Source organism: Meleagris gallopavo, chromosome 9 (genome assembly GCF_000146605.3).
Source record: "Meleagris gallopavo isolate NT-WF06-2002-E0010 breed Aviagen turkey brand Nicholas breeding stock chromosome 9, Turkey_5.1, whole genome shotgun sequence".
In the NCBI taxonomy this organism is placed as follows: Eukaryota; Metazoa; Chordata; class Aves; order Galliformes; family Phasianidae; genus Meleagris; species Meleagris gallopavo.
Window position 1 is genome coordinate 4761139 of NC_015019.2, and position 27430 is coordinate 4788568.

Here is a 27430-nt window from a genome sequence, read left to right on the forward strand (position 1 = left end):
CTGTTTGTTTATCAGTGGAGGTTAGATTGTTCAGGAGTGGTTTAGATGCATTTGCTTCTAAACTCTCAGGAGGACCATCACCTGCTTTTCTCAGGTTTAGGATGTTGACTAATCCTAAATTCCAAACCTGTCTCAATTCCCTCCTTTACTGCATTTTCTACTCTGTCCCAGGTGCTATTTAGCTTGAGGGAGTGCACTGTCCTAATTATCTATTGTTTTTCTTCTCTGTTGAGGGAACAATACTCTTTGTCCGTGCATTTCAAAGCACACTAATGTTCTTGAACAATTTAAGGGAGAAATATTTGATTCTGCAGGGGCGTTGGTAATGACTTAATCAAAGGCAAAATGCCCCTTTGCTCCAATTTAATGTTCTTACAGTTTAGTTCTTATTAGCATTGATTTTTCCCAAGCCTTTAGCATCCTATTTATGAAAGGCAATATAATGAAATTTAGCAATAAACAAGAATGTTGGAACAACAGAATAAACCTTTATTCTGCTGGCTGGTGTGTAGGTGTGGAACATCTGCATTTCCAGAAGGGCTGTATTTCGGTGGGCTCATACAGGCGCATGGAAACATGTTGTGCCCCCATCACCATTCAGAGGTAGGGCGGGAGAAGGGACATGCTGAATGTCTAGTCTGATGATGTTTGCATGTAAGCCAGTTGGGAACCTCTGACATTCTCAATTAGAGCTTGTTTGCACATTCACTTTGCAATTATCAAGCAGTTTGCAGCCAGTGCACCTGAAGGCTGCTCTGGGACAAGCTAAAATCTCACTGTCAAAGATAGGAAGTATGTGGCATTTGCAGTTCTAACAGAGAAGGATCTAAAATAAATGCCTAAACTTTCCTCAGATCTTTCAATGGTCACCAGTCCTTCCACAGTTCCTCACTTAGACTGGTTAAAAATAATCTTCACATTTTCATTTAATCGGTTGGAATGTCTGTATCAGTGCTACAAAAAATTTTAGAGGAGAAAATAATGCTTAAAGGGGTTTCTGAAGTAGGGCCTCCCAAATATTTCCAAGTGTTCCAAACAGATAAGGCAATAAATCTATATAAAAATGTGGTAAGTCACTATCATCCCTCCCCCTTCAGCATCAAATATTTGTCTTAGATTGTTCATGAACAATAGCACGTTTCAAAATGAATGGGCAAAAACCCATCCATGGATGGCTGAGAGTGCTTGCTCACCTCAGAACCCCTGGTGAACCGATGGGTGCAGCTTTTGGCTGCACTGCTGTAATGTAAGCTGAGAAGTGACTTCATATTTATGGATGGTGAAATTCCAGGGCATAATTCATGAGGTAAAGAAAAGGAGCAGTATCTGAGAAACAAACCGTTCACTGTTTTGCCCAGCTGAAAGATGTTGTTGGCAAAACTGAAAGCTGTGGGTCAGCTTAGTTCAGCTTTGTGATGAACTATGTGTGATCCAGTAATTATATTTGACAGACAAAGATCTTGTGTAAGGACAAAGACCATTTATTTTTGCTTAATATATTCTCTGCACACTCGGTCCAGCTGTCCCAAATGCAGCTGCCCAAATCTGTCTTGGCCCCCAGAACTGATTCCTCCATCCCCTGCTCCCCTCTGTGTCTGGGATTAAGCAGCATTCTGCCAGGAGAGGGATTTCTTGGAGCCAAAACTGGATTCAGCAGCTCCTCCTTGGCCTGCATTGCGCCTGGGAAGCTTTGGAAAGTGATTTATTGGGCTGAATCCCACCCTTCATCTGTGTCAGGAAAGTGGTGGGAATGCAAACACTGTGTTCAGAAATCAAGGAATTGGATAAGAATTTTTTACATGTTTTTGTGAGAGGAACAGCAGCTGTTCTAATTCATCTTCTAATTTCTAAGCCTCTCAAATCACTGACTTACTATAATTAATGCTGGCTTTTTTTTTTTTTTTTCCTTGCAGAACTTTATTCCAAATAAACCTTTTAATGTACTGAAGGAAAATGCAGATGCCCAGTATATCTGCTGGGTAAGTGGCCAAGTCAGCCTGAGATCTGCACTACATAAGCACAGATTTAGCTACTACGGGCCACTGTGCCGTAACCCAGCGGTGCGCTTTTGCTTTACTAAACCTTCAGGCTTCCCAGGAAGAGCTCAGAGGAAAGCTCTGCAGCACAGATGGATCCTGCAGCACCAACTACAGTGGGTTGGCTGGGCGCTCCTTTCTGCAAGAGCTGACGCTGAGCATCATTTTCTGCTATCTCCACTTTACGCTGGGCTGCTACAACTCAGCCCTCGGGGGAACACCGTCTGCTGCACCTGCAGAAGGAAAAGCTCTCTCCATGGCCCCAGCAGCCCCTCTGCAATGGTTTCCCTCCCAGTCGTGCAGCCACGGGGTCGTGTGGATGGTCCCTGCCGTGTGGATGGTGTGGATGTGACTGGAATGAGAATCGCAGAGCTCTGTCCTCACGCGGCGCTCTGGAAATGAATCGCTTTGATCTCAGGCGGATTTCCCTGCACTATTTTTAGATGCGGCGAGGATAACCGAGGGATGTCGGTTCTGATGCAGTCAGAAAGGAGCTTCAGATGCTGTTTTCCTCCTGGGATGGGAAAGGAGAACAGGAGGAGGAAAACAAGGCAATCTCCAGCAGTGCATCTGAGCCTTCTGGTGCAGACAGAGACAGAATGCTGAGCCCCTAAGGCTGCAGAGGGATGTCCCCAAATACAGAACACACCACATAAGCTGATAATTCCCCCTATGCTGCTTCTTGCTGCTTTTTGTGTAACTCACCACTCTGCAGTAGCCCAGAGCTGTGACTGAATTCAGCTTTGTAGTGTAGTGGATGTATTTGTGAGGGATTGCTAATAGTTATCCTTTGATTTAAAAATGATTGCTGTGTCTCTCGCTCTCCCTGCTTCCAGGGCATGTGGCTGTCCCAAATTGCTTGTTTTTGATGGCGTCAATTCCTGCTTTGCGTTTTGCATTCAAAATAATAAACAACTTCAATAAAACAAGAAACAAACAATCAAACCAAACCTTTTTTGGTAGCAGCAGCGTGCGTGTGCAGGTTTGCACGCAGGCTGCTGTAAGGGAGAGAACCTGTTTACAGGGCACGAGCTCTGGAGAAGGGTTTGCTTCCTTTTTCTCCCATCTCCCGTTGCTGGGAAACGGCCGCCCTGGTGCTGGCAGTGTCTGACTCACCCTGCCCAGTCCTCACACACACTGCGCCTCGAGCTACAGCGGCAACAAAGGAAGTACAAATTCAGCAGTTAGACATGAAACACTGGGAAGCTCCTTCCCTGGTGGCTCCTGGATATGGCTGTTGGCTGCCAGGTGTAAGTGGTCCCCAGGGGCTGTAGCAAAGGCACGAGAAAGGCTTTCATTTGTAGCCTTGAACCATGCAGCAGCCAATAGAGACATGTGAGGAGGACTCCATGGACATCCCATTGCACCAAAGGTCATAGAAGCCAATGGAAAAATCCTATTGATATCCACTGAGCTTGCTCACTGCCCACCTTTCCTTAAATACTCACAGGAACGTGAATGAGTCCTCTTCTTCCACTCCTTCCTCTGCTGTGTTTGTGTTTTAGAGTAGAGCTCAGTTCTGCCCAGCTGCAAGCACTGGGGTTTGCATGGCCATTCCCTTTTTACTTGTGTGGACAGTCTGATTTGTATGAGTGTTCTCATTTTTTGGTCATAGTTGCACCTCCTATGGCACTTGTGTTTGGTGGATGGCTTTCCACAGCCAAATGCAGCAGTGCAACAAACTTAGTGTAAACATAAGGCTGTGAACACATATCAAGATACTGATACAATTAGATTCATAAATTCCTCACCCTGAGATCAATCAACTAAGCTTAAAAGTAAGAAGTTTGGGACCTATTTGAGCTTTGCAGTGGGTTCACTATGGTTTCGTTCAGCGTTTCTCCATCCGGAGAGCTTTTAGTTGCTACTTTGGTGCTTCTGGTTTTCATGTTTACTTTTTATCAAATATCACAGATCTGAGGGGCTGGATAGGAGGGGGAAGCTGGAGACATGATGGGTCTGTAGGATAGCAGTGGGTACAGCAGGACTGGTAGGAGCCACAAATCAGGCTTAGCAGAATGTCACAAGCCTGGTGTGCTTGGCTCCTACCCTGGCAAGCCTTCAGAACCTGAGCAATCGCTGGAAACTTCCCTTTGCTTAGGTTTCTGGACTTCCTGTGGTGTCCAGATTGTTCCTAGCATCTGCATCAGAGATTAGAGTCTGATGTTACTGCCATTGAGGCCCAAGACACACTCAGCTCCAGGTCTCAATACTTTCAGCATACCATTTCCCCCCCTCTTTCCCTCCCTTCCTTCTTCCTAACTCTGGAGTACTATCAACTTCTTCAGGCTGAGCTTACCCAGCTGCTAATGCCTGAATCAAATAGATGCAGATTGAGTAGGTCTCCAAACTCAGCGTGATGCAATAGACCAATCACATACCTTTTGCTGCAATTCACCGCCTCTCCACGTGTGCTCAGAAGGACCAGCAGTGCTGAGGACACCTCTTCACAGCATTGCTAAGGCCATACTTCACCTCCATCACCAGTAGTCCCACCATCCCTCCACAGAGAGGCATCCTTCCACCCCTTCTGCTTTTTCTGGAGGCCCTTTGCATTTCATTTTATCAGTAGATAACATCTGAATTTTGCACTTGTGAACGTAAAGCCTATGTACCTTTGCTGGCTCCTGCCCACTCAAGTGACTGGAGGTGTCAGGGCAGCTCAAGCACCTCAATCTGCACAGCTCCAGAGGAGTTGCCAAGAACTGGGACAGGAGAGTGGTGGTTCTAGCATGAATCTCAAAGCAGCATTTTAAGCCATCACAATCTGGGGCTGGATTTCACAACAGAAATTTAGATGTCAAGGCCAGACTCCCTCCTGAATCCTGAAACCCAGTTCCTGGTGGATTCTTAATTCTGCAAGTAGGTCACGCCTGCTGTCTGCCTCTGGGTACAGCAGAGACTTGACAGGTCTAAATAATAACTCATATCTCCTTGTTCTTTGATGTGAGATGTCACTAAGATGTTCCCTGCCATCCACTTTTCATTTTTCCTCTTTCCTTTTTGCAAAACTCTGCTGAACACACAAGTTAATGAAGGATAAGACATTTCTAGGTCCCACCAGTTCTTGCAGCGTGCAATTCTTCCCCCCCAGTGTGGCTCTTTGCATTGGCCTGATGTGGGGAAACAGCTGGCAGGACTGCAGTATCCCAACAATCCATGAGTAATCTAAAGCTGGCCCTTAAGCCACATTTCAGTGTGCAAAGCCCAAAGTCAACAGCCCTCTGCCTATAGAAGCAGCATAAATCACACCTACTGCTTGTGCAGGGGTGTGTGTATATACATGAGTCTTAACATCAAAGTATTGCTCGTGTACAGCACCACAGACATCTTACCCTGTCCTCTTTCAGCAGTCTTCTCTCTCTTTACAGTGCTGGAGATTGAAGCTTTATACAACATCAGGAGTCAACAGCTGTGTGAGGGAATCCCATTACCAGAAGTGGTGTCAGTGCCATTGGCAGTTCCAACTCTATGATAAAATGCACATATGGTTTCTGATGTTTGCATGTTGCTGATATGTATTCAGCTGGATCTTTGTCACAGCGGTTTCAGCTTCCACAGGGAGCCTTCTAAAGACCTTGCCCTAATTGTCAAGCAATTCCAGTGACACTTTAAATTACGGGTGAGTTTTACATAAGTAAGTCTGTGGGAACGTGTTGTTATGACATGTAAAGTTTTATCTTTGGTGAACGCATTCAATTATGTAAGATCTTTGTTTTGCATTTGTCAGGATAATTCGAACCACTGCACATTTCACAAATGCACATTCAAAAGACCCAATCCAGCACACAGCTGCGATAGTACAGATAAGCTTAATAAACTTAAAATTTCTATTAATTTATATAAGCTATCAGACAAGTTTATGTGACAGTTGTTAAAGCTCCAGATTCAAGCATGCAAAGAGCAGGAAAACCATATCCTGAAATACATCTCCTTTGCTCTGCTTCCAGGGGTGGCTCATATGATCAAATGCTGGTTTTTTTCCATAGAGGCCCTGGCCCTGCTTCCATCACTGGGCAGACTACCTGATGCAAATCAATGGGCAGCAATTCAGAAATCTGTTTCCATCCCATCAGTCAGTGTGCAGCCCCAGCCCTTGTTTACTGCACACTGCTTAGCCTTACAGTAAAGATGAAATACTCTTTCCACCTGGGCTTTTCCATGACACTCATTACTGCAGTTGTGTTTGCTTATTTCACATGCAAACCATTAATTAATTTGTCTCTCTGAAGCCCAGTAAGGCATACCAGAAGCATTATTACTGTATAAATAAGGAATAGAGACACAAAGAGTCGTTCAAAAAATGTCAGTTAACTCAGGATGTTCAATATGACACACTCAAGGACTGATATCTCCATACACATAATGTGGCTTTGCATGCTTAGTGCAACTGTACCTTCCAGCACCAACAGGACCAGGAAGCAATAGGTGGATGGAGAAGGTGGATGAGAGATGCCAGATGCGTGCAACTTCTTGGTCAAGATTTGCAAGATCAGACAGCACGGACAGCTTTAAAAGAAGGAGCTGAAGGAAAGCAGTGATGTGACTTTGTGGGTACCTCTTGCTGTGATTTATTGCAGCCAGGCATCAGTCCTGTCACTAAAGTAGTCCCACACACTGTGTGGATATCCCACAGATTGGTCAAAAGAGGACAAAGCAGCCTCTCTCCTCTCACTTGGACTACAGCATGCACCGGTTACTTGCTTGAGAATTGTATCACCCAGAACTTGCACAATGACTTGGCACACCACAAAGTCTGGGCAGTCACATGAGTGCAACTGCAGGGCCCTTCTTGGCTTTCTTCAGATCACAATTTGCCAGCTCTCATCCCAGAAACGAGAGACCTGAGAATGACTGCAGAAAATTCTACTTGCCTGAGCTCCAGGAGTATTTATGTAATTTAATCAACAAACTGTACTGATTTATTTGCACTAAGTAACTCCTTGGGATCTGGATAATAGATAAGCGTGTGTACGGTGCTGTGTGAACACATCATAAATAAACATAGCTTGCAAATTGATTTCAGATATTGATGATTAATCCCCCTTATAGTAAAATAATGTTATGTTATGTCTGTCCATTATGGCTTTTTTTATTTTTTATTTTAAATTTGACCTAAGAGGTTTCAGAGTCATTTATTTCAGGAAAGCTGCCCTTTTAAGCCAAATCTTACACTTCTTAAAAGGTCATAGGGTCTAAATACCATGGTTACTTATGAAGCATGGCTCCCTGAGAAGTCTGACAGCTGCCTTCATCAGAGCAAATCAAGGTCCTGCACAAATAAATGCTTGGCCATGGAGCTGAAGGTTGTGTTCTTGCAGGGAATTTCACACTCTTGTCCACTTTGGCTGCTGGTGCTGCATACATAGTGTGCTGTAAAGGTTATCCCATCTGGCTCCCAAAGCCTGCATACATCAGCACATATGAGATGCAGCACAGACATTTACCTTCATCAAGTCACCAGCTGGTTTGATTCCTGACATTAGCAAGAGATCTGGGTGCATGCTAATGTTGTGCTTTACTAACTGCATTTGTGTGAGTTTTATGCAAGAGAAAGATAAATGTCTCTGACCAGAATTAAGTATAATTACGGATATGCTGAGCCAATGAACCACTTTCTCAGACACCCAAGCCAGATGAGGCTGCTGCTATCACATCTGTTGCCCAACCTCAGCTCTCCCAAGCAGTGCTCAGCTGAGCTGGCTTCCAGTCTCATCCACCCCACAACGCATTATCGTACAGCAAAGAGACAGTGTTTTTTTTATAGCTGTTCATTGGTTGTTTTTAAAATGACCAAACTTCCTTCTCATCCCCTCTCTTCATGGAGGGCAGAGAGGGAGAGCCATGTGGTCCCAACTGATCACTGAAATCCATAGGTTGGGTGTACTACTTGGTGCTTCCAGTTATTTATGTAACAAGGAAAAACAACTTTCAAAGTAATTTCCCTGCAATTGTTTGCCATACTTACAATGCTGTTCTGTTGCTCTTTTGTTGCACTCTCTTTTTATGCCATTTTAGGCATACATAACAGCTTTTTTTTTTTTTTTGCAGAGCCCCTATTATTAAGAAGTGTACGTGAATTTTGAGCTATTTTGCTTACAGTGTTTGTGTTCTAAGAGTACTTATGGGAAAGAGGAATGTACACATTTGCTGCTAAACTTGTCCATCATGGTTTCATAGTGATAACCTGAAATCCATTTGGACACAGATCAGGACTTTGGTTGAGTATGACTGTCCACCGCATAGGTGAGCCAACACAAACCACTCTGATCATGTATTTGAATTGATTTTCTTCTGGTTATCCAGCAACTATTTAGTTTTAGCTCTAGGTTTAGGTGATAAATATGAAGTGGATTAAAACCATTGCTCCTCAGACTGGCCTTGGGCTTGTTTGTAGCAGGACATAATATATCTGTGCTTAACAAGCTCACTCCTTTTAGTGAATCCATCCACGGCCCCAATGATTTCCCTCCTGGAGCCAATCCAAGGAGGTAAGGAAGAGACTTACCCTACACTGTGAGCAATCAGGGCAGAGACTGTCTTTGGAGTTCAGAACCAGATGGCTAGAAGCTTCATTAACATTTAATGAAGACTTCTGGTACTAAGACAAATGCCAAGATCTGTAGGCTGCCCAACTTTCAATAACTTCTTTGCCACTTTTGAGTCATCATTAATGCCATCCCACTCAAGAGATATTCCTAGGTGTATCCCTCTTCCCAGCACTTTTTTGATTCTATACTTTTAATTTGCTTTAACACAGTTAGCAGTAAAGCTTTTAACCCTGTAATGCTGTAGCGCGATAGAAAACACAACAATAATAACAGAGTGGCGCAGTCCTAGGCTACAGCAAATGAGAACAACCCCAAATACAGCAGCTATGGATACAAAAATGAAAAAAAAAACTCCTTACCTCTGTAAGACCTCCAGCAGACAGGAATCTCCAACAAGATACCTTTCCCTCCTCTGCCACCCTTTAAATGAGGTCTGAGAAGGAGTGGATCCTGGCTCTACCTCTTCTGGTCACTCAGGTTCATTGCATGCACCTGAGCTCCCCTGGGTTGGCCCTGCCTTCCCACCAGGTGCTCAATCACTTTATCAGGCTGTGACTTAGCATTTCTTCTACACCCCCCAACTCTTTTCTCATAATTCCTGGCAAGCTCCGTTCAGTGCTGTAATCTATGTGAGCTGCTTAAACCCTTCTGCTTTTCCACGGCAGTTTTCAAAGCCTGGAGATCTTTGAGCAGTCTCCTGTGAAGTTTTAGCAGCCTCCTCCCACTCCTTATTGCTGTGTTGGGCAAGGGGCAGCAGTCTGCTTTCCTCTTTCGCACCATTTCTGAGCAATTCTTCAGTGTTGTTCTTCGCCCTGACTGATCAAAGCCTTTCCCACTGTGACCTTTGATCAAGCAATGAAAAAGTTCTAGCAGAGTACAGCCCCTTCCTGATTGCTGTGAGGTGGATCAGCCATTACCCACGGCAGAGTGGGGGTAGTGGAAGTGCTTGCTTGAGCAAGGCTGGCAGGGGTTGCCCGTATGTCTCCTAACCATTTTCCAGTTTACTGCATGGCAAGGTTAATTGCTGCTGAGAGCTCTGAGCCCGTTTTTCACCATGTTGAATTCCTTGTGGTGTCAATACCATTCTCCCCTGTTCAGGATGCCTAGAAGCACTCATATGACAAACATGAGCAATGTCTATGCATGTAAACATATGTATACTTACATATCTTTCATACATGTCTATGTGTGTATGTATATATGTAATCTATCTCAGCATGCCTGTGTGAAGACGTTTTCCTCACTGGCAGAATTTGAACTCCAAGTGGGATGTTGTCTATCTGACATAGGGCATAATGAAAGAATACTTCTTTTGCCTCTGTTGAAAATGATTGACCACTGGTTCAGTCAAATGCTACAGAGCATTAATGAGATGTTGGCTTTATATGCCAGCCAGGATGCCACGGATGTGCCATGGGAGACTGACGCATGCTTGGGCTCCACGTGGTTCATTGAAGGCCGCTGCTCTCGGCAGGTGGAGCAAGGCAGGAATGCTTGATTTTTCACTGAATAGTGATTAAATTTGCAGAACAGGGTACAACTGGAAAAAATACGAATGGCCAAGGAGGTGAAACTGATGCTGTGTTCATAGGTAGAGCCTTAGGAATTGTCTAAACAGAAAAGGACGCTAGCTGGTATGAGTTAGCAGCACCCAAACGCCTCACTGGTATTTGATTTCCTTTGGTTTTTCTTTGTTTTGCTCAATCTACAATCATTATGTGAGCATAACATCTGCTGACTGAAATTCCCTAGAAAACTTCATTATTTAATGCAAAATAATATCTTCATCAACATCTCTGAAACAGGTGGGTTCTCAAATGTTGCCAATATTTCCAAAGCCATTATTGTTTTTCGTTTTTTTTCTTAATGAAGAAAGTTAAAAAACAGCCCTCTAAACAACAATAAAAAGTTCTGCTTTTGATTAACAGGGAAAAAAGTTTAATTTCTAAAGATGTCTCTATATTATTAACTCAATTATCAGAAGGCATGGTTGAATGAGCAGACAATTAAAAGAAGGAGAAGCTCAGAAGGAAAAGTTCATCAGTGTATTAGGCAGACAATGGGGGAAAGTAAAACTATTTCAAGTACTATTTGAAGGAAGCCATTTGGGAAAGAAATAGGATTAATTAAGTTTTGAACCGGTTAATTTTGTTATCTAAAAATATTTCACAGATTAACCACTACAACATACTTATGCATGAGGTAATGTCTGAGCTCCTTCAGCAGTGCTGCTCTCGATAAAGGTACTTTAAATCAACATGGCACTCCAGACTTTCCAGAGCCCATAGAGTATTCTGCAGCTGAGATTAAGATGGGGCATTGAGACATCCACAGCAGAGAGGTCTGAACTGTGCAGCAGTATTTTGCCATGGGACACAATGTCAATGAGAGGCAATGACTTTGTTGCCTCTCCTGGGGAGTGATCTTTAGGCTTTATCACCTCCTCCATCTCCCTGCCTGTTTTCATTGTAAGCATCAGTCTAAAATATCTTTGTAGAGCTAGAGCAGTGATTTGGAGGAGCCTGAGTGTGATATTTGTTCACAGCCTTATGCATACACTAACCTGAGTTCTGCTGTCACCAGAACTACCCCAAAGAGGAATCAGTTTCCTTCTGCAATTTATTCCCATTGCCGCTCCCTTGGAACTTGTGTACATGCAGCTATAGGGATGCCCCAAGTGTTCTTCATCTACATAATTCTGGTAAACTCTTCCCCTCACGTTCTTTTTCCTGTTCTCCTTGAGAAAATGTCTGTAACCTTTTCCTTCCACGGATTTTTGTCCCTTACATTTTTGTTTTTAGGGCTGATCCTGAGCTGACAGTAGGAAGACAGTTTTCAGTGACTCTGGCTCAGGCCTCCAAGATAGCTCTGTATTCCAGCTCTCAGTATGGTTTCCATCAAAATACACATAGTGATATTTGTGTGTACAAAATCTCCTTGCTGCAAAGCTTTGGACAATGGGGTCTGTGCCTTCACTCCACATGCATGGCCTTGCTTTGTGAAAACAGGTCCCATAATAGAATTAAATCAATATGCAAAAGGCAAAAATAAATAAATAACTCTGTTCACCCTGGTTGGATAGGGCTTTTGTTTGTACCTTCGTTTTCTTCAAGGCGTGGGTAGTGAATCATGACAAATTACTTTCTGGAGCTTTGCAGTCTATTTGTTAATGAATTAATTTTAACATGCACCAGCCACGGCCCTCCCCATGCTGCTGCATGGTCCCTGGGTGGGGGTGGACCAGTGGCTCTGTCCTCAGCAAGGGGACAAGCTCAGAAAAAGTGTGAAAAATATATGCAATGTTGGGTGGCCCATGCAAGACAAAGACATTCATCCTGCCCCTCCAGTTGTTGAATTTAGGTGAGAAATGCCAAATATATGATTTGAGGAAAAAACATGGCCTGTGGGTGCTTGAAAGTAATTTTCCATAGGTGGTATTTGAGAATCTTATCTTCTGTGTTATTAATAATGATCTTTGAAGGGAACCCTATAAACTGTCTTCCATTTCTGATGAGATGGAATAATTTATTACTTCAATTTCCCTGATTAATGTAAAATGTGTTTCAAATTTAGGTTTTACTTTAATATTTTAGCTTCCCCATGAGGGGAGCTGCAGTAGGGCAGGGTGACTGTGTCATTCCCCATATCCACCCTCCCTATGCCATGGCATGTTCCCAAATCAGGGTGAGCTCCGCTAGCAGAGCAGACCTGCAATAAAATTAAGCAGCAAAAACAAGCTTGTTTCAAGACCCTGCTTTCTAAAAGGCAAGAACATTGCTGCCCACCTGCCTGGAAGGGTCAGATCCCACAGCTCTGCTCATTTATTCCAGTTATTTTTTTCTAAATTTTAAGCTATGATCTGAGTTTGGACATTCTCAAGAATGTATTCTCCCAAAAGAAATGGAAAAAAGCCTGAAGTTTCTGCTCTTTAGAACAAATCACATTGTAAGTAGAAACAAACCTATTCTCAGTGGGCTTTTTGCTATTCTTTTACATCACTGCCTTCTTGAGTGCCCAAGTTGAACAAAAACATGGTGCTTTGTCTTGTCCTTACACCATGCACGAAGCTGAACTCCAGGGCTCACTGAAGACATTTCATGAGCTGCTAAAACTCTTCACATGTTCTGTGTCTTCCATGGCCTGTATCTATGTTACAGCAACTGGAGGGCTCATCTGTGTGCCTTGACCACTGAGGTCACCCAACTCTCATTCAAAGGGACATAAAAGACTGTATTACTACAGTAGGGTCTTTATCTCAGTGAAAGCAATGGTGTAATGCAGCAGTGCTGGGATGGAAAGCCCTTAAATACATGCAGTGATAAAAATCAGAGCCCAGACAAAGAGGAATCTGTTTTAGAGAGACTTATTTATTAGAAGATAGGAGGTTGTTACATACAGATTCTGTCCTGCAAAAGTGTCCTGGTTAAGGATATGTCAGGGAGATGTTTAAAACCGTTAGAGGTGGCTCTGGTCTCCATGCAGAGATACTCAAGACACAGCAGAGCTCTGTCAGACCTGGCTCTCACACTGTTGCTCAGCTGCCGAGAGGCCTGACATACCACAGCATCCCTGAGCTCATTACACCACCTTTATCCCACTGGAAACCCTGGCCTGTGGGCTGGAAACCAGCGGTGGGGACACCAGACAGTGCTGCAGAAGGGGCATCGTTCTTCTTGGGGGGAACCTGGAGGTGTTTTCCCCAAATAGGGAATTGTCTTCCATCGTGCCAGCGATGAACGTGTCTGAGCAAGGGGCTATGGAGATGCAACCATGCTGTGAGGTAGCATGAGGTAAATTAAAATAAAGCAAAATAAAAAAAGAAAGAAGAAGGAAATTAAAGATCTCTCTGTGATGCAGAGAAGAGCTCTTGCCATCTTCCCTTACCCCAAAACCAGACAGAGAAGGCAATGTTCAAGTCCCCTGCAGAGACCTCAGAGAAAGTAGCCGTGATAGGTGGATCTCAAAGAGGCACAGGTTTTGCCCCACAATAGTTGTGCTCCTAGCAGTTTTCCTCCACTTTCACGGGTGACCTGATTCCTGTTGGGTTGGCAGGCAATGTTTGTCAGCCTTTCATAAGGCCTCTGCCCACAGTGGCTCTGGGCCTTTGCCTGAGGAAGCCCACGTGAATCAAAAAGCCACCGTACCAGTTTTGCATCTCCTGAGTCAAATCCAGGCTCATGGTATGCCACACAGAGTGTGGTCACATTGGTGGGGAGGCAGGGACAAACAAAATGGCAGCTGAGAGGTATAAGCCATCACACTGCAATAAAGAAGGGCCCGAGAGCAAACCTTCTGCAGGTGGTTGGTGGCTCACAGCCAGTACAAGGCTCGGTTTGTCTTTATTCCAGGCATGCATCCTACTGCACTTGCACAGGTACATATGGCAGAGCAAAGTGGCTGTAAGTTTTCTTTTCACAGACAGCTATCTGATATAGATACTTTTCCAACATCTAGCAGGCTTCTTAAATGAATGTATGACTCAAGAATTACCTGTTTAATGGGCCAATCTACACGTGCAGAAGGAGGAAGATAAATAAATACTTGAGTCTAACTCCTGAAGTTCCTTTGCTGAAGCCAAACTCCTGTCTACTCAAGGGTCTTTGCTGGCTGGGTCAGAGTATCACCTTCACATCACTGTCTGCAAAGGCACGTTTTACTGCATTTCTCTCATTCTGTGGCTCCACAGACTACTTGTAAAATAATCTCCCACTTTGCCTATACTGTATATGAGCTTTTGTCTACTGCAGGATGCTATCAAGGGTTTCCCTTTCCAGTCTACAAATCTGAAAGAGATAATTTTAACAGGTTTACCAGAAATTTTTAGAAAAAGCTGCTTATGGTTCATCTATCACCATACATTTCTCCTTGTCTTTAACCCAAGAGTGGGCTTTGCTAGCCTGCTATATTAGAAACTTTTGAAACTAAGGACTTGATAGCGAATGCTTACTGATGACAGTGTCAATAATGAAAAGTGGGTCTTTCAGAAGCGACAATTTGGGAGATGAGCATTTTTCCTTTGCTGCAGTTGACCTTCAAGGTTGGAGACATTCGGGATGGGGAGTTGCAAGGCTGCAGCTATCAAGCAAAGCAGCAGACCTCCAGTTACCTTAGGATAATAAACATGGCATTGAACAAAATGTCTAGCTAGCTTTGGCACAACAATGCCTACCTTTAATCAGGTTTTATGTTCCTAAGGCACTCTGACTCCTTTTTTTGGAACATGCATCCCAATGAGTCTGATTTTCTTGGCTGTGAGGGTTAAGAAAATGCTTCATGAAGGCAAAGCACAATTAGCTGAAGAGAAAAAATGCTCCAGACCCACTGAAATATCAAAACCCCAGAAACAATCACAGGGCACATCTTCAATTTTTTAATGACTTTCGTGGTTGTGCTCCCCCACCTTCTTCATCCTTCAGCAAAGGTTGATATGAGGATCCCGGGTCCTCTGAAGGTCACCACAATGGTGTTATGTGGGGAGGGCAATACCTTGCTCCAACAGAGGAGTTTATGCAAGAGCATAAAGAACAAATTTGGGAGTTTGATGCGAAACAATCTCCTTCTCTCTTTTCTCAGCCCTGACGTTCATAAAAAACCCTAATTGTCCCCGCTTGTTCAGGAGGGAAGGAGACATACTAGACAGCAGAATATCTGTTTTTAATGTCAGACTAACACTTACAGGCAGCTTTTTGTCTCCCTTTCCATGATTCCCTTCCAGACTTGCTTCTTCAGCCACCCATGATGAGAACCTGTTCCTCCTAGGTCTTACTGAAACACCTTGATGAGTGAAGCTTGCCTGTCAGGACTGTATGGACACTGTAGAAAAGTTCTCGTTGATGCTTTTGGAGAGAAAACTTGGGAGAGAAGTACATTTTCTCTCCAGAACATGTGCACAAATGCAGGAGGCATGGTAGCCCATTTCCTCAAGACCAGACGAGCCGGCCCCGATGAGTGCCTACAGCGATGCTCAGGGAACTCAAGGGAGCATCCTCAAGGTGCCACCCTGACACGAGCAGTCCTGAACTCACCAGATCTTTTTGGGTCCCCCTGTACTGAGGGCTCTGGGGAGGTGTGCTGCGAGGTAGCGCTATGTGGCTGCACTAAGGAAGCCTAACAAGGAGAACAGACACAGAGAAGCTGGAGAAGCTCAAAGCAGAGGAGAGCGGTTCACTGAGGCTCCAACAGCGTGCAGCCAAGGGGCTGTTACCCAGACTTTGTGGCACTTAGTAGTCACTGTGTTTTGAGTATCTCAGCTGGGCGTATAAGACCAGTTCTAACAATATCCAAAAGGAAGAATGTTTTCTCATTCATATGGAGTACGGAGTCACAAGGGAATAACTTGCTAAATAGAAAGATTCTGAACATTAATTACAGTATCTTTTATAATTTTATAATTTAATTGCCAACCTTTTCCCTTGAAATTAATCGTTGATGTACATCATATAATCAAACAAGCTTTTTTAAAAAGTACATCTTAATATAAATAGTTTATTCAGTGCATGGTTGTGTATACAATAAATAATAAACAACTCTTTTGTACAAGGCAGAAAGCTGCCTGTACAGAACTATGTCAGTTTTGGAGCACAGAATCCAACGATGATTAATGCACAAAATCTTACACATCATGCAACTCTAGGCCAATATTCCAACTTTCTCCCATGCAACAGACATGATGACCTAAATGGAAACCTAACTACAATTTTTTTAAACAATTGTTTCCAATAGCATGTATAAGTATATGTTGTTTAGGGGTAACCTGTCCTAACGCTTCCTCCTACACAATATTCACGTGCCCATTACAGTGAAAGAAGGACTTTTACAAATAAGACGTTTCTTATAAAAAATTAAGTCACCTTAATTCCACAGTTTCTGTCTTTAGAAAAGAAGCCACAACAATAGTTTAACATGACACACAAAATGGAATTAAGAGAAATCTACACTGGAGGATAATTTTATCCCTTTCTGTCAACTTCCACTTGGGATAACAAAACATTTCAGTTCCTACAGACTGGGGTTAGCACAAGAACTTTACCAGAAACTACAAATCTATAAAAATTTATATTTCGTTGTGTTTAAAACCACAAGAACACTGTTTGCTAGAGCCTGAGACACCAACTCTCAGTTCCAACCCTGAATTTTTAATTATTTTTTGAAAGACATAGCTTTAAAGACCCATTGGAGTTCAGAAATCAAAAAGTTGCACTATTTCAAATTAAAGGATACATCTTTTTATCAAGCCTTAGATATAAAACTGTAAGCCAAGGAAACAACAGAGTTTACATATTTGTTTTTTGTTTCCCCTATAAAACATATAAGCATTAAAATTTCCTTTGAAGAGCAAAAGTGGTCTTTTTCTTAGTTGGAAAGCAAATTCTTATCAGCAGTGAATGCTGTGAAATGTTTTTGTTTCGTATTCCACAAAGCATAGGAGAGAGAGAGAAAGAGAGAGAGAAAAAGAGAGAGAGAGAAAGATCTGGACACCTCTTCTCCGAGATTTAATCCACAGTTATGTTTGCTGGCTATCCAAGTGCCTTGTGATATGCACAAGCATATTCTACATTATTGGGGTATATCCTTTGACAACCAGTAGATCTAATGGCTGATAAACGAGTGACCTATGCAAGTTCGGTGGCTTGTCCTGGGCAATTGAACATTTGGATGAAAGACTGCTAGTAAGAATTCAACTGCATCCAGAGGTAAGGTTCTGTTTAGAGAGCACTTGGCTTGCCTTAACCTGGCTACGTTGATTCGTTTTGGCTCATGGATTTACCCCCATTTAGCACTCCTGAAACACTTCTGCTCTTTGTTGGGGTCCCACTTCCAGATCTTGAGAACTCTGTGAGATCGTGGAGAGAAGGCTCTTTGTACATGGCCACTGCAAAGCAAAAGAGAGGTAGCACATCAGCATGCTGTACAGTCTCTTGGTGCAACGTCCAGCTACTAAACGTCCAGACTTTTCATTCCGCAGTGAGCAACATAAGGAGTGAATTAAAAAAATACAGCTTCCATTTAAAAAAACCCTAAGAAATTCCAAGCTCCTCTTAAAGGGAATGACATTTTAGAAAGGGAAAAACAAACCCTAGTTACCTTTTCTCCCAGTTAAATCACCCACCTACCCACCGCACTTGCAAAGCTTAGCAAGATAGATGCGAGCTGATATAAACTAGCATTTCCTTACCAATGGTGAAAGAGCACTGCTAACAGCTGTGATCTGGCCTATTACTTGTGTACACAGACCAAGCTGAAGAGTGTAAAAATGGTTTTTCAGCCTTCTGCTTCCTTTGCATTCATACACATAATGAAGATCAACCGCAGTGTCAGTTGCATAAAACCTGCTCCTAAATGTAGATTGCCAAACTAGTCTGGAACCTACCCAAGGGCGTGCACCTTAGAAATATCCCCTCTGATTTCAGAATGACACTGCCTTAAAAGGTGTCTTAACAGCATAACCCAGAAGTGAAGAGCTTCATGCTCACAAGGGAGGAGCTCGTGGAAGTTTTTTCTGGAGAACACAATGATGAAGATATTTTCTCACATTGCATTAACCAAAGAAGAATCCGAGTCTGAGCACAGCACTGATTCAGATGCTCCAGGGATGACTCCTGGCTTTTAATACACAGCAAGATATGTATGCCACATGCATTATTACCATTAATGACACATGCTGATGCCACATTAATTGTGGTTGAATAAGCACTGCACACTGCAGCTTTATCCCAGGCAAAAATAGACAAACATCCTGTAATATATAGCACAGATTGACAAGATATACAGCAAGTTGGTAATGGCTGTGTAAATGCTTGGGCTATTCCAAGCAATGCCTTCATTAGTTGTAACAGAGATGCTGTGGAATGTGGGCACAAAGAAACTAATGTATATATCTAGTTAGATGAGAGAAAGGCAGATGTAGAGAAGCATTAAAAAAAAAAAGCAGGTTACACTGAGAGCGTGTTACAGAATATTATACCTTTGTTATATAGTTAGCTGTACCCTTCAAATATGTATGCACGGCAATTAAACATCCCTGACAATACAAAGTCAGTTCAGGTAGATGGAGCAAAGCCAAGAAATTACCTTTTAATGGTTTTGGAAGAAAGTGTGCTGCAGGTTTATTTTTCTTCACGTGGTTTCCTTTCATTATTTCTCCTTCCTTGTTAAGACCCAAATACCAACCCCGGCCAGACTGTTGCTGTCTATAGATCATCGAAGAATATGTTACGTAGTAGTTTTCAAATACTGATTCTTTGAACTTGCATTCAGGTGTAAAATGTTCCTGCAAGAAAGTAAAAGATCAATACGTGCAATGCAGAGTCTCCCATCAGTTAATACAAGAGAATCCAATATTCATTGCTTTTCTGACAATTAAAAAACATACCTCCTACCCTCTGCTATCCAATTTAGAACACTGGCCTTGGAAGTACTAGCAACAGACTAACACAATTTGAATCCCATGAAACGACACCGCGAGCAGCTCAAAGTAGCAGAATAAAATCTTTTTGAACACTGAGCAAAAAGTCTAAGTGAAGAATTATCGACTGATGCAACTAAAAGCTATCAGGTAGGCCTGGTCCTGATGGCAGCCCCACGGGGCCCGCTGCAGTCCAGCTTTGCAGGCAAATAGCACGGCCACGTTATGCCTCTGTGCATTAACTTCTGGCCTTAACTGCTCAGGAGGAGAGTGCAATAAAAATTCAAAGCCAGGTTTTGATGAGTAAATGGTTTTCTACTAACCCAGCAATATTGAGGCAGCTTGTAGCAGCTGTTTCTTTGCTCTAAGCTTTGCTCTTCCTCTGCTCAGTGCATCAATTGCTGTCAGAGACCCACTGCAGACATCAGCTTCTGCCTGGGGACAGACATGAGCTAAATAGCACTGCACTTACAGCACGTACGATCAAGAGTTAGCCTTTGTGTTGAACTGCACTGCTTTTTTTGAGATGGTACCAAGCTAACAGCTAACATAAGGAGCAGCAAACCAGGAGAGAGCCTTGATCCTCTGGTTTTCACCATGCAGTGGTCTGCACTCAGTCAGTACCTTTTGGCATTATTATCCATTTATGATAGTGATGGGTTGACGCTTGGGCTGGATGATCTTAGAGGTCTTTTACAACCTTAATGATTCTATGTTTCTAAGCAGGTTAGGATGCAGGCATGAAACATGGGATGGAGCTAAGACCAAGATGCCAGGGTGATGGAACCACTCCACTCTTCCTGGGGTCTCTGGGTGCTGCAAGTTTTGTAGCAGGATAACTTTTGATGAGGTCTCAGCTATGATGTGACACTGAGTGACAAGGATTGGTGGGCACGTTGGGGATGGGTTGATGGTTGGACTTGATGATCTTAGTGGTCTTTTCCAACCTTAATGATTCTATGATTCTGTATGATTTTATGGACCCCTAAAACCTATGGGATATGAAAGATGAAGGGCTTGTCTGGTGATGCAGACGTTACTATCCCAACATTGCTTTTGCAGCCATAGCTGTTTGCTGGGCTTTTCTTGTGCAGGCAGCTAGCTTCTGCAGAGCTGTCCTTGTGCTCAAGTATCCGGCAGCAGCACAAAGGAAAGGAAGAAAAATTGTGCCTGCATAATGATTGTAATTTTGATTTTAAAAAAATCACAGGAAATTAAATGTCTCAGGATCTTAAGATGTTCTTATCTAGTTTCTGAAATATTCTTGTATGAGAAAAAGATAGTATTTAATTTAAAAAAAAAAAAGTAACTTTTTCTGCACATCTTTTCACATTTTGTCTTCTCACAGGAGAAAGAAAAAAATTCTCATCCTCTGATTGGCATTTGCTTCAACAAAGAATGAGAAGTAAGCAATTTTCTTCCTTTTTCCTTCAAACTAATTGGCTGTTATTTAGTTAATTGACGATTGGTTTCAATCGCTGTCAAATGGAGACACTCAGTGTATTTTAGCAACATTTCTAAATAAAAGCCTTCTCTCATTGTACCCTGCCCAGTGCTAGCCATGTTAACAAAGACTATTGCCAACGTATCATCCAATTAGCAGCAAAATAGAAAACTACAGTGCTCCTGACAGATGATTACAGTTTATGTACAGTAATTTGGAGCTGTTTTGGGTAAAAAAGGCCCCACTTGTGTGCAGCAGCAGAGGGGCAGATTGCAAACAGATCCACAGTGTTTACTCCAGCTCTCTTAGGAAGCAAATGAACCTCAGCACAAACAGCAGTAGCCAAGAGTCCCTCAAAGCAGATGCTAAAAAACTCATTTGCTCTTGATTTTTCTCTTGGCTGTGAGGTTTGTGGTGGAATTCACCATGAGTTTCTTGCAGCAGTGCCCAAGTACAGCTGGACACTGCCTGCTCATGCCCACCAACCCAAATTGGCATCACCTTGAGCACCACAGATAGCCACCTCTCCCTGCAGCAACCCGTAGTTCAGTAGTAACAACAACCATATCTTGTGACAAACAGTGAGATGCAGACACAGACACCATTCAATAACGTGCTCAGTTACCAGGTCAAATTTCCTCCCATTTTTCCACTACTGCAGCAGACAACCTAAATACCATGGCACAAGCACACACTCGTTCTTCTTTATTGACCTCTCCTTAACTCCTAGGCTATGGCTGTAGCTTCAAAAAGGTGCTGCACAGTGGAAAGGGCTTTCTCCTTGCCAAACAACAGTGATCCAACATGGCTGCTCTGCTTGCACCAAAATACCATGCTGCAGCTTACATTTTGCAGGTGTTTGTTCCCATCCATCACCTGCCTTTTATTTAACACAATACGATCCTTTCCTACTCATTAAAAAAAGAATGTGGAAGGGGAACTGCAAAAGAAAGCTTTCATTAAGGAATGCTGGCAGATGTGCTCCTGATTTAGGGGTACTGCAATTAAAACATACTCTTCTGAGCTTAGCAAGTGATGCGGTTCTTAGGGACATGGTTTAGTGACCATTATTGATGCTAGGGGGATGTTTGGACTAGATGATCTTAGAGATCTTTTCCAACCTTAATTATTCTATGACTTTATGATTCTATGTGCCAACCCAACTGGGCATGGCCAGGGCTCCTCTATCAGCACATCAGTTCAAAATATAGTGCAGAGCAACAAACTACACAATGGCCATTCTGTTGTCTTCGGTGATAAATTATTTGATAGAGCATTGACAAAGGGCAAGTTAAGGCTGGGAGATCTTCAAGAGAATTCTAATTCTTGGGAGAATTCCCTTCAGCTGTCCTGAAGGGAAATATGTCTTCTATTGAAAATGAAGTGCATTGTGAGGTGTCAAATATTATGAATATATTGCTACACAAAACAGAAGAGAAAATAGGTATTTGTGTGAAAGAGTATTTCAAGTCTCAGCTTACCTCAGCAGTCAGGGATAATGGCACCTACATGACAGTACAATGAACTCATCCAAGCCCCTCACACATGCACCCTTAACAATGAATGAATGAATAAATAAAAGTTAAAGAAGATGCTGGATTCACTGTAGTCGTGACTCAGCCATGCTTAAGTAAGCAGCAGGATGAACTGTCAGAAGCTGCTTCTTGACTCTGAGCTGATCAGCTGAACTACTGAAATGTTCCTGCATGAATAGTTCTGCAGCTGCATTAGATACGTGAAAAATAATTTTTTAAAAAAGGGAATCATTTGATGTATGGTAATATAGTAAAAAGGCATTGTAACTTGCATTTAGAGTGGCTGTATTTCCAGGCAGCTGACTAGATTACATCTAAAATAATCCAGTCTCTTCCATACAAAAACTGTGTTATAGGTCTACCGAAGCTGAGAGCTAAAATACTGCAAAAGCAACCCTGGCATTCTACCTGCTCTAATTGTGCAAAAGTCACACTTCAAGCCAAACACCATCCAAATTATCAGCCAACACAGCCATCTACACTGCAGGACTGAATATTAAATCACGGCCTCAAATGATTGTAAGACAGGAATTCAGACTCCCATAGACAGGGAGTGTGGAACCTGCTTTAAATGAGGGTATTTAGAGTTTGCAATGCTGCATCATGCAATGAAAGCCTCTTCTCAGGACAGCTATACACACAGTATGGATTAGAAGGGCAAAGATGCATGCTCTCTGCTATTAATTGCTTACTGCATTTACGTTGTGGATACTGTCAGCAGGGAACATGACCAAATGCTTTACAGAGCAGCACGCTTAAGTCATTGGGTCAATACTGATTGTTAAATTTCTGTATATTGCTACAGGTAGCATGCTTTATTGCTACCAATGGCAGCTGGCCTAAATAATCAGAAGTATTTACTAAGATGGAACTAGTATAAGTGGCATGAAAAAAAAAAAACAAAACCACAACCAACCCAAAACTTTGAAAAGTATTCAGGAAAAGCATTGGGTATATAGAAAACTTGGAGAGTGTTCTCACATAGAATTCTATGTTCATATTGAACATAGAATTACATTCCTTGCAACCAATGGCTTTGCATATGGGATTTATTCTTTATTTTCTCCATCTAATGTTGAAAATTGGATTTTTTTTTCTCCATATCCTTATTTCTTGCAGGACTATTCCATAGCCCAGGATTCCATTCTATAATCATGAATTTTTGAAGGAGCCACTTTAAGGCTCCTGAGTAGTGATTTTCTGCACCAGTGAGCCTGCCTTTTTTTATTAAGAGATTGATTTCCTCCATCTCGGCATGTGAAGTTCCAGGGTGTGTCCCCTGTATCTTCACCCCGTAATGTACAGTGATGCCAACAGCACAAAATGTGAATACTTCGATTTTTATGTTATCAGAACTAACTGCTTTTAGATCACCAATGTGAGATCGCTCTCTGAAGAAAGTAGCTGTTATTTCTGAAGTGAAGCCACTACAGTCTGTTTGCAACAGTGACAGAAGCTTATAATTCACCTGAAATAATTTATTCTGGATCAGATATATGGCAGTTCCCACAGACAGGACGCAGTGCCACAACATTGTCCTTTTTGCTTCAATTTACCTATCGTGAGGAATCCTTGTGGTTTGGGTGGGAGCAATTACCATGCATAGGTCTTGTAGGATTGACTAGGAAATCTGCAATCCTGTTTGCATGCAGCAGTTGCAGCAAGGTGCTCAGCTGTTTTGTCTATGTGTGAACCCACTTGGAAAATGCAAAGTCAAAGGTACCCCAAAATCAAATTCCAGTGCATGGAACTGTCTAGGATGCTGTAATAAGCAGGAATTTATAAAGTGAAGCACAAAAACCTCAGTGGTGTAGATTGCTTTAGGACAAAGATTCCAGAAAGAATAAAATGGAGCCCAAGGAAGCTGGATATCCAGCATCTCCAGAATGTGATTTCAGGTGGTGACTAAGTATTCTCTGAATCTATGAGAAAAGCATTGAAAAGATCCTGTAATTATTCCCTTGACACTGTTCCCATGCACAGCAAATCAAAGGTACAACTCAGGGAAAAACGCATGCAGTGAACTGAAGTAGAAAACACATTTATCGCATACACTGAGATTTACAGGCTTAAGTTTTGGTCTTTACATTTTTTTTCCTAGTCCTATCAGTGACTCAGTTGTGAAAACTTGTCCAAGTTATCTTTGCCTGGATATTTTAAGTGCCATTTGGGCACATCAATAAATACCTATTTAAAGTGTGGTGCATCACCACTCAGTGTGCTCAGCTCGTGCAATGGATGTACTGCCTGATGACCCCAGGGAAAAGACTCAATGACTCTAAAGAGTGCTGAAATTTAATTGAGATAGGAACTATGGATGATCATATTATTGTTCTTTGGGTGACAGTTCAACCCTACAATTGTGTTGATTAAACCAAAGCTCTCCTTAGCTGGGGCAAGAGAGCTAACACATGATAAATACAGAAAGAAGTCACATTTCAGAATAATGCAGAGGAAATATATCTTGTTAGATAACATCTACAGTGAGGTTTAGATGTTCCGGAAAATGCCCTGGAGAATGCCTCGCAGATGTCAAGCACATGTCCCATTCCTAAACCGGTCCACAAAGTTATGAGATATAATTTACTTGGTATGAATATGAAAGAATATCCACTTTGCCCCCAAACGCATTAGTGCTGAGCTGAGCATGTGCACCTCTAATGATCCTGGATCCATAGAATAGAGAGTTGAACTAGATGACCTTTAAAGATCTCTTTCAACTCAAATGATTCTATGATTCTATGAAACCCCTGCAGTTTCCTGAATGATCACTCTATAAATATTTTAATATCTTTTAATGCTTGCATTTGCCCTTTTTAAACTTTCTGGGGCTTTAGGGTACCAGATTTTCCAGTCCTAATTGAAAATCAGTGAAATTCTAGTAAGGTAGAAAGAAACTAGTCTCTAAACACTGCCTACTTTGTAAGGTTTGGGAAGGTTCATGAAGCAGTAAGCACCCAGGGGGTTATCTTAAGGCTTAAAGCCAGACTGGAAGAGAAGAGCAGCATATGTATGAAAGCCCTACTGTTTTTTCATCACATCTAATTCTTCTTGCTTTACACATACAGAAGTTCTGCTAGCACTTCAAAATCTCTACACAAAGTCTATGTATAAATCTGTTTTAAAAGCTGTTCTTTCTCTTTAGAAAGAGAAATCTCTTGACACTAACATACATAGCCTCTGGGTAAGGTAGTCTCCAGTTACTAAAAAAATGGGAGATGGAAGCACTCTGCATGTGTTCTCTGTCTTCTACACTCTGATCTTGTGTTCTTCTCTGGGTACGTGCTGCCAACATTCTCTGGGCAGTGACCTTGCCAGACCTATCTGATCTGCAGCAGCTTCCCATCGTCCCTCTCCCAAGTGACTGAGTCAAGCAGATGAACTGAAGCAGGGTGAATCTTGCTCCCACCCAACGCTGGAGCAGGACTGCCCTCTCCTCCCACCAGGCTCAGGATTTCCCCCAGAGTACTTTGTCCTTCTCATCATTTTCCTAAGCTCATTATCTTCATTTCTTGTAACAGCGGCTTCCATGGCTGAAGTCAGCACTGCGGAAAACATATTTAAAATGTGTCCATTGTTGTTTTTCATAATAAGCAAACTACTTTTTTTTTTTTTTTAAATATATAGCTTTCTTCTCTCTGCTTTTAATTTTGGAAAACAGCACATAAAATTACACAGTGTGCCTCTTCTGTGCCATTCATTACCTCCCAACTCTCTATCATGTCTCTGCTTATTCATCTCGTCTTAACTAAGCGGACCTAATCTTTTTAAATCTCTCCTCATATGAAAAGTTCTCTGTGCCTCTAATCATTTTCATTACCCTTCACTGAATCCTTTCAATTTTTTCCTCTCTATCATTTCCAGAACTGAAACACAACATTTAAAAAGAGGCTGTACCACTGAGTTGTATAACCGAGGTAGAGATATTTCCAGTCACTGGTCTTATGACAAAGTAAAATGGTCTTTGCTGTTCAGCCTCATTATGTGCATTCGTACAAAAGTTCTCTATCTTTTAAAGTTGTGTCTCTGATAAATACAGTCCAATTTTATGGTGGTTCTGACCTTCTGATCCATCAGTGTAACCAAACTTAAAATTAAAGGAGCGGTGATGGAAGCAGAAGGCAGATAGGACCTCTTTTTTTCCCCCAGAAGTAGAGCAGAAAGCACCAAAGATGCTAGCAACCTATTTTAGAACACAGCCATTATTTCACAGATAACCTGCCAGCCATTGCAATCAGATTTCTAGCAGTTATAATTGACATCAAATTCTGCTGTTGTCAAATCTCTGACACAGCTGTTGAGCAGTGTCCTCAGCTTACATGTGCCATGCACTACTTTAAAAAAAATATGTAAGTCCAAGTGGAAAAATCCTTTTAAAGTACTGAGACTATGCTCTGCTCCCAGTTAAAGACAGTCTTGCAGCACCTCACTTGTTTTAATGGCCAACCCGCTGCCATTTGGTTGCCCTGATGAGGCGGTGATACGCAAACCCAAAGGGAGAGCCAGCAGCAGGCAATGAGCAGCTCTGAGGTGCAAAGCACAAGCAGCTCACTCAAAACAAGGCAGATGTGGTGTCTCCTGAAAGTGGCATGAAGAGACTTCAGCCTGTCATGGCCCAGCCATCTGCAAGCTGGCAAGAACAGCTGACAAAGAAAACACAATCCCATCCCAGAAGCCCTTTTACACAATTACTCTTGCATTCATCTACATGACTGCTGCCACTGGGGGAATCCCACGCTGCTGCTGGGGCTGCAGAGTGCAGGGCAGCACTGCAAGTTAATTTGTTCCTAGAACAAGGTGACTTGGCTGGCATTTGTTAAATATCACCGGGGAGCACAGGGCAAGAAGGGCAGTACGACCTTTCTGTGTGCCAGGGCCTTACCACCCCAAAGCACAGTTTTCAGTTACTTGGGATATGAGGAGCCACAGGGGACAGAGAACTTGGGATGGGGTTCAGCAGCAGGTTGGGATACCCCAAGTCCAGCAGGATGGATGGGCAGCAATGCTGCACCACCAAACACTGCCCTGCTACTCACATCAGCCAGTTAATTGGAAGAGAGTGGGATTTACTGCGCCAGCCTAGATATAGGACATCAGCCCTGGGATAAGGAGATGGAAGAGATCTCCTTCAGACTGTCAGCCATGAATTCATGCAGATTTATCTGAGGGTGCTGAAGAAACAATAATCTAATCTCTGTTTGCAGCAGGCTCTAAATCTGTTTGGTTAATTACAAGCCAGGACATTACCCTTTTAGCAGCGGATGCTCCTTGAATACCATAGGAAAAAGGAAAGAGAGAGAGAAAAAAAAATAAAAAGATTTCCCTTTTTGGAGAGGGGGCATGGCAGCTGAGCAAGAAACGGAACAAGTGCTACAGTTCTTCCCCTGGGGGAAGGTGACAACAGGGAATGCTGCTTCTGTGGCAACCTGTAAGCCAGTTGACAGCCTGTACAGCCTCTG

The 27430-nt window shown here is 42.6% G+C and overlaps 1 protein-coding gene across 2 annotated transcripts in view; it reads right to left on the bottom strand.

Moving 5' to 3' along the window:
• Positions 1-12934: 12934 nt before the first annotated feature.
• FGF13 (fibroblast growth factor 13) overlaps positions 12935-27430 on the bottom strand; it is a 102447-nt gene continuing 87951 nt past the window's right edge. For both annotated transcript variants that reach the window (XM_010715216.2, XM_010715215.1), the window contains exons 4-5: positions 18659-18857; positions 12935-17459 (exon numbers count right to left, since the gene is read on the bottom strand). In XM_010715216.2, the coding sequence (XP_010713518.1) occupies positions 17323-17459; positions 18659-18857 (336 nt within the window). In that variant the 3' untranslated portion in view covers positions 12935-17322. The remainder of the gene's footprint in view (positions 17460-18658; positions 18858-27430) is intronic.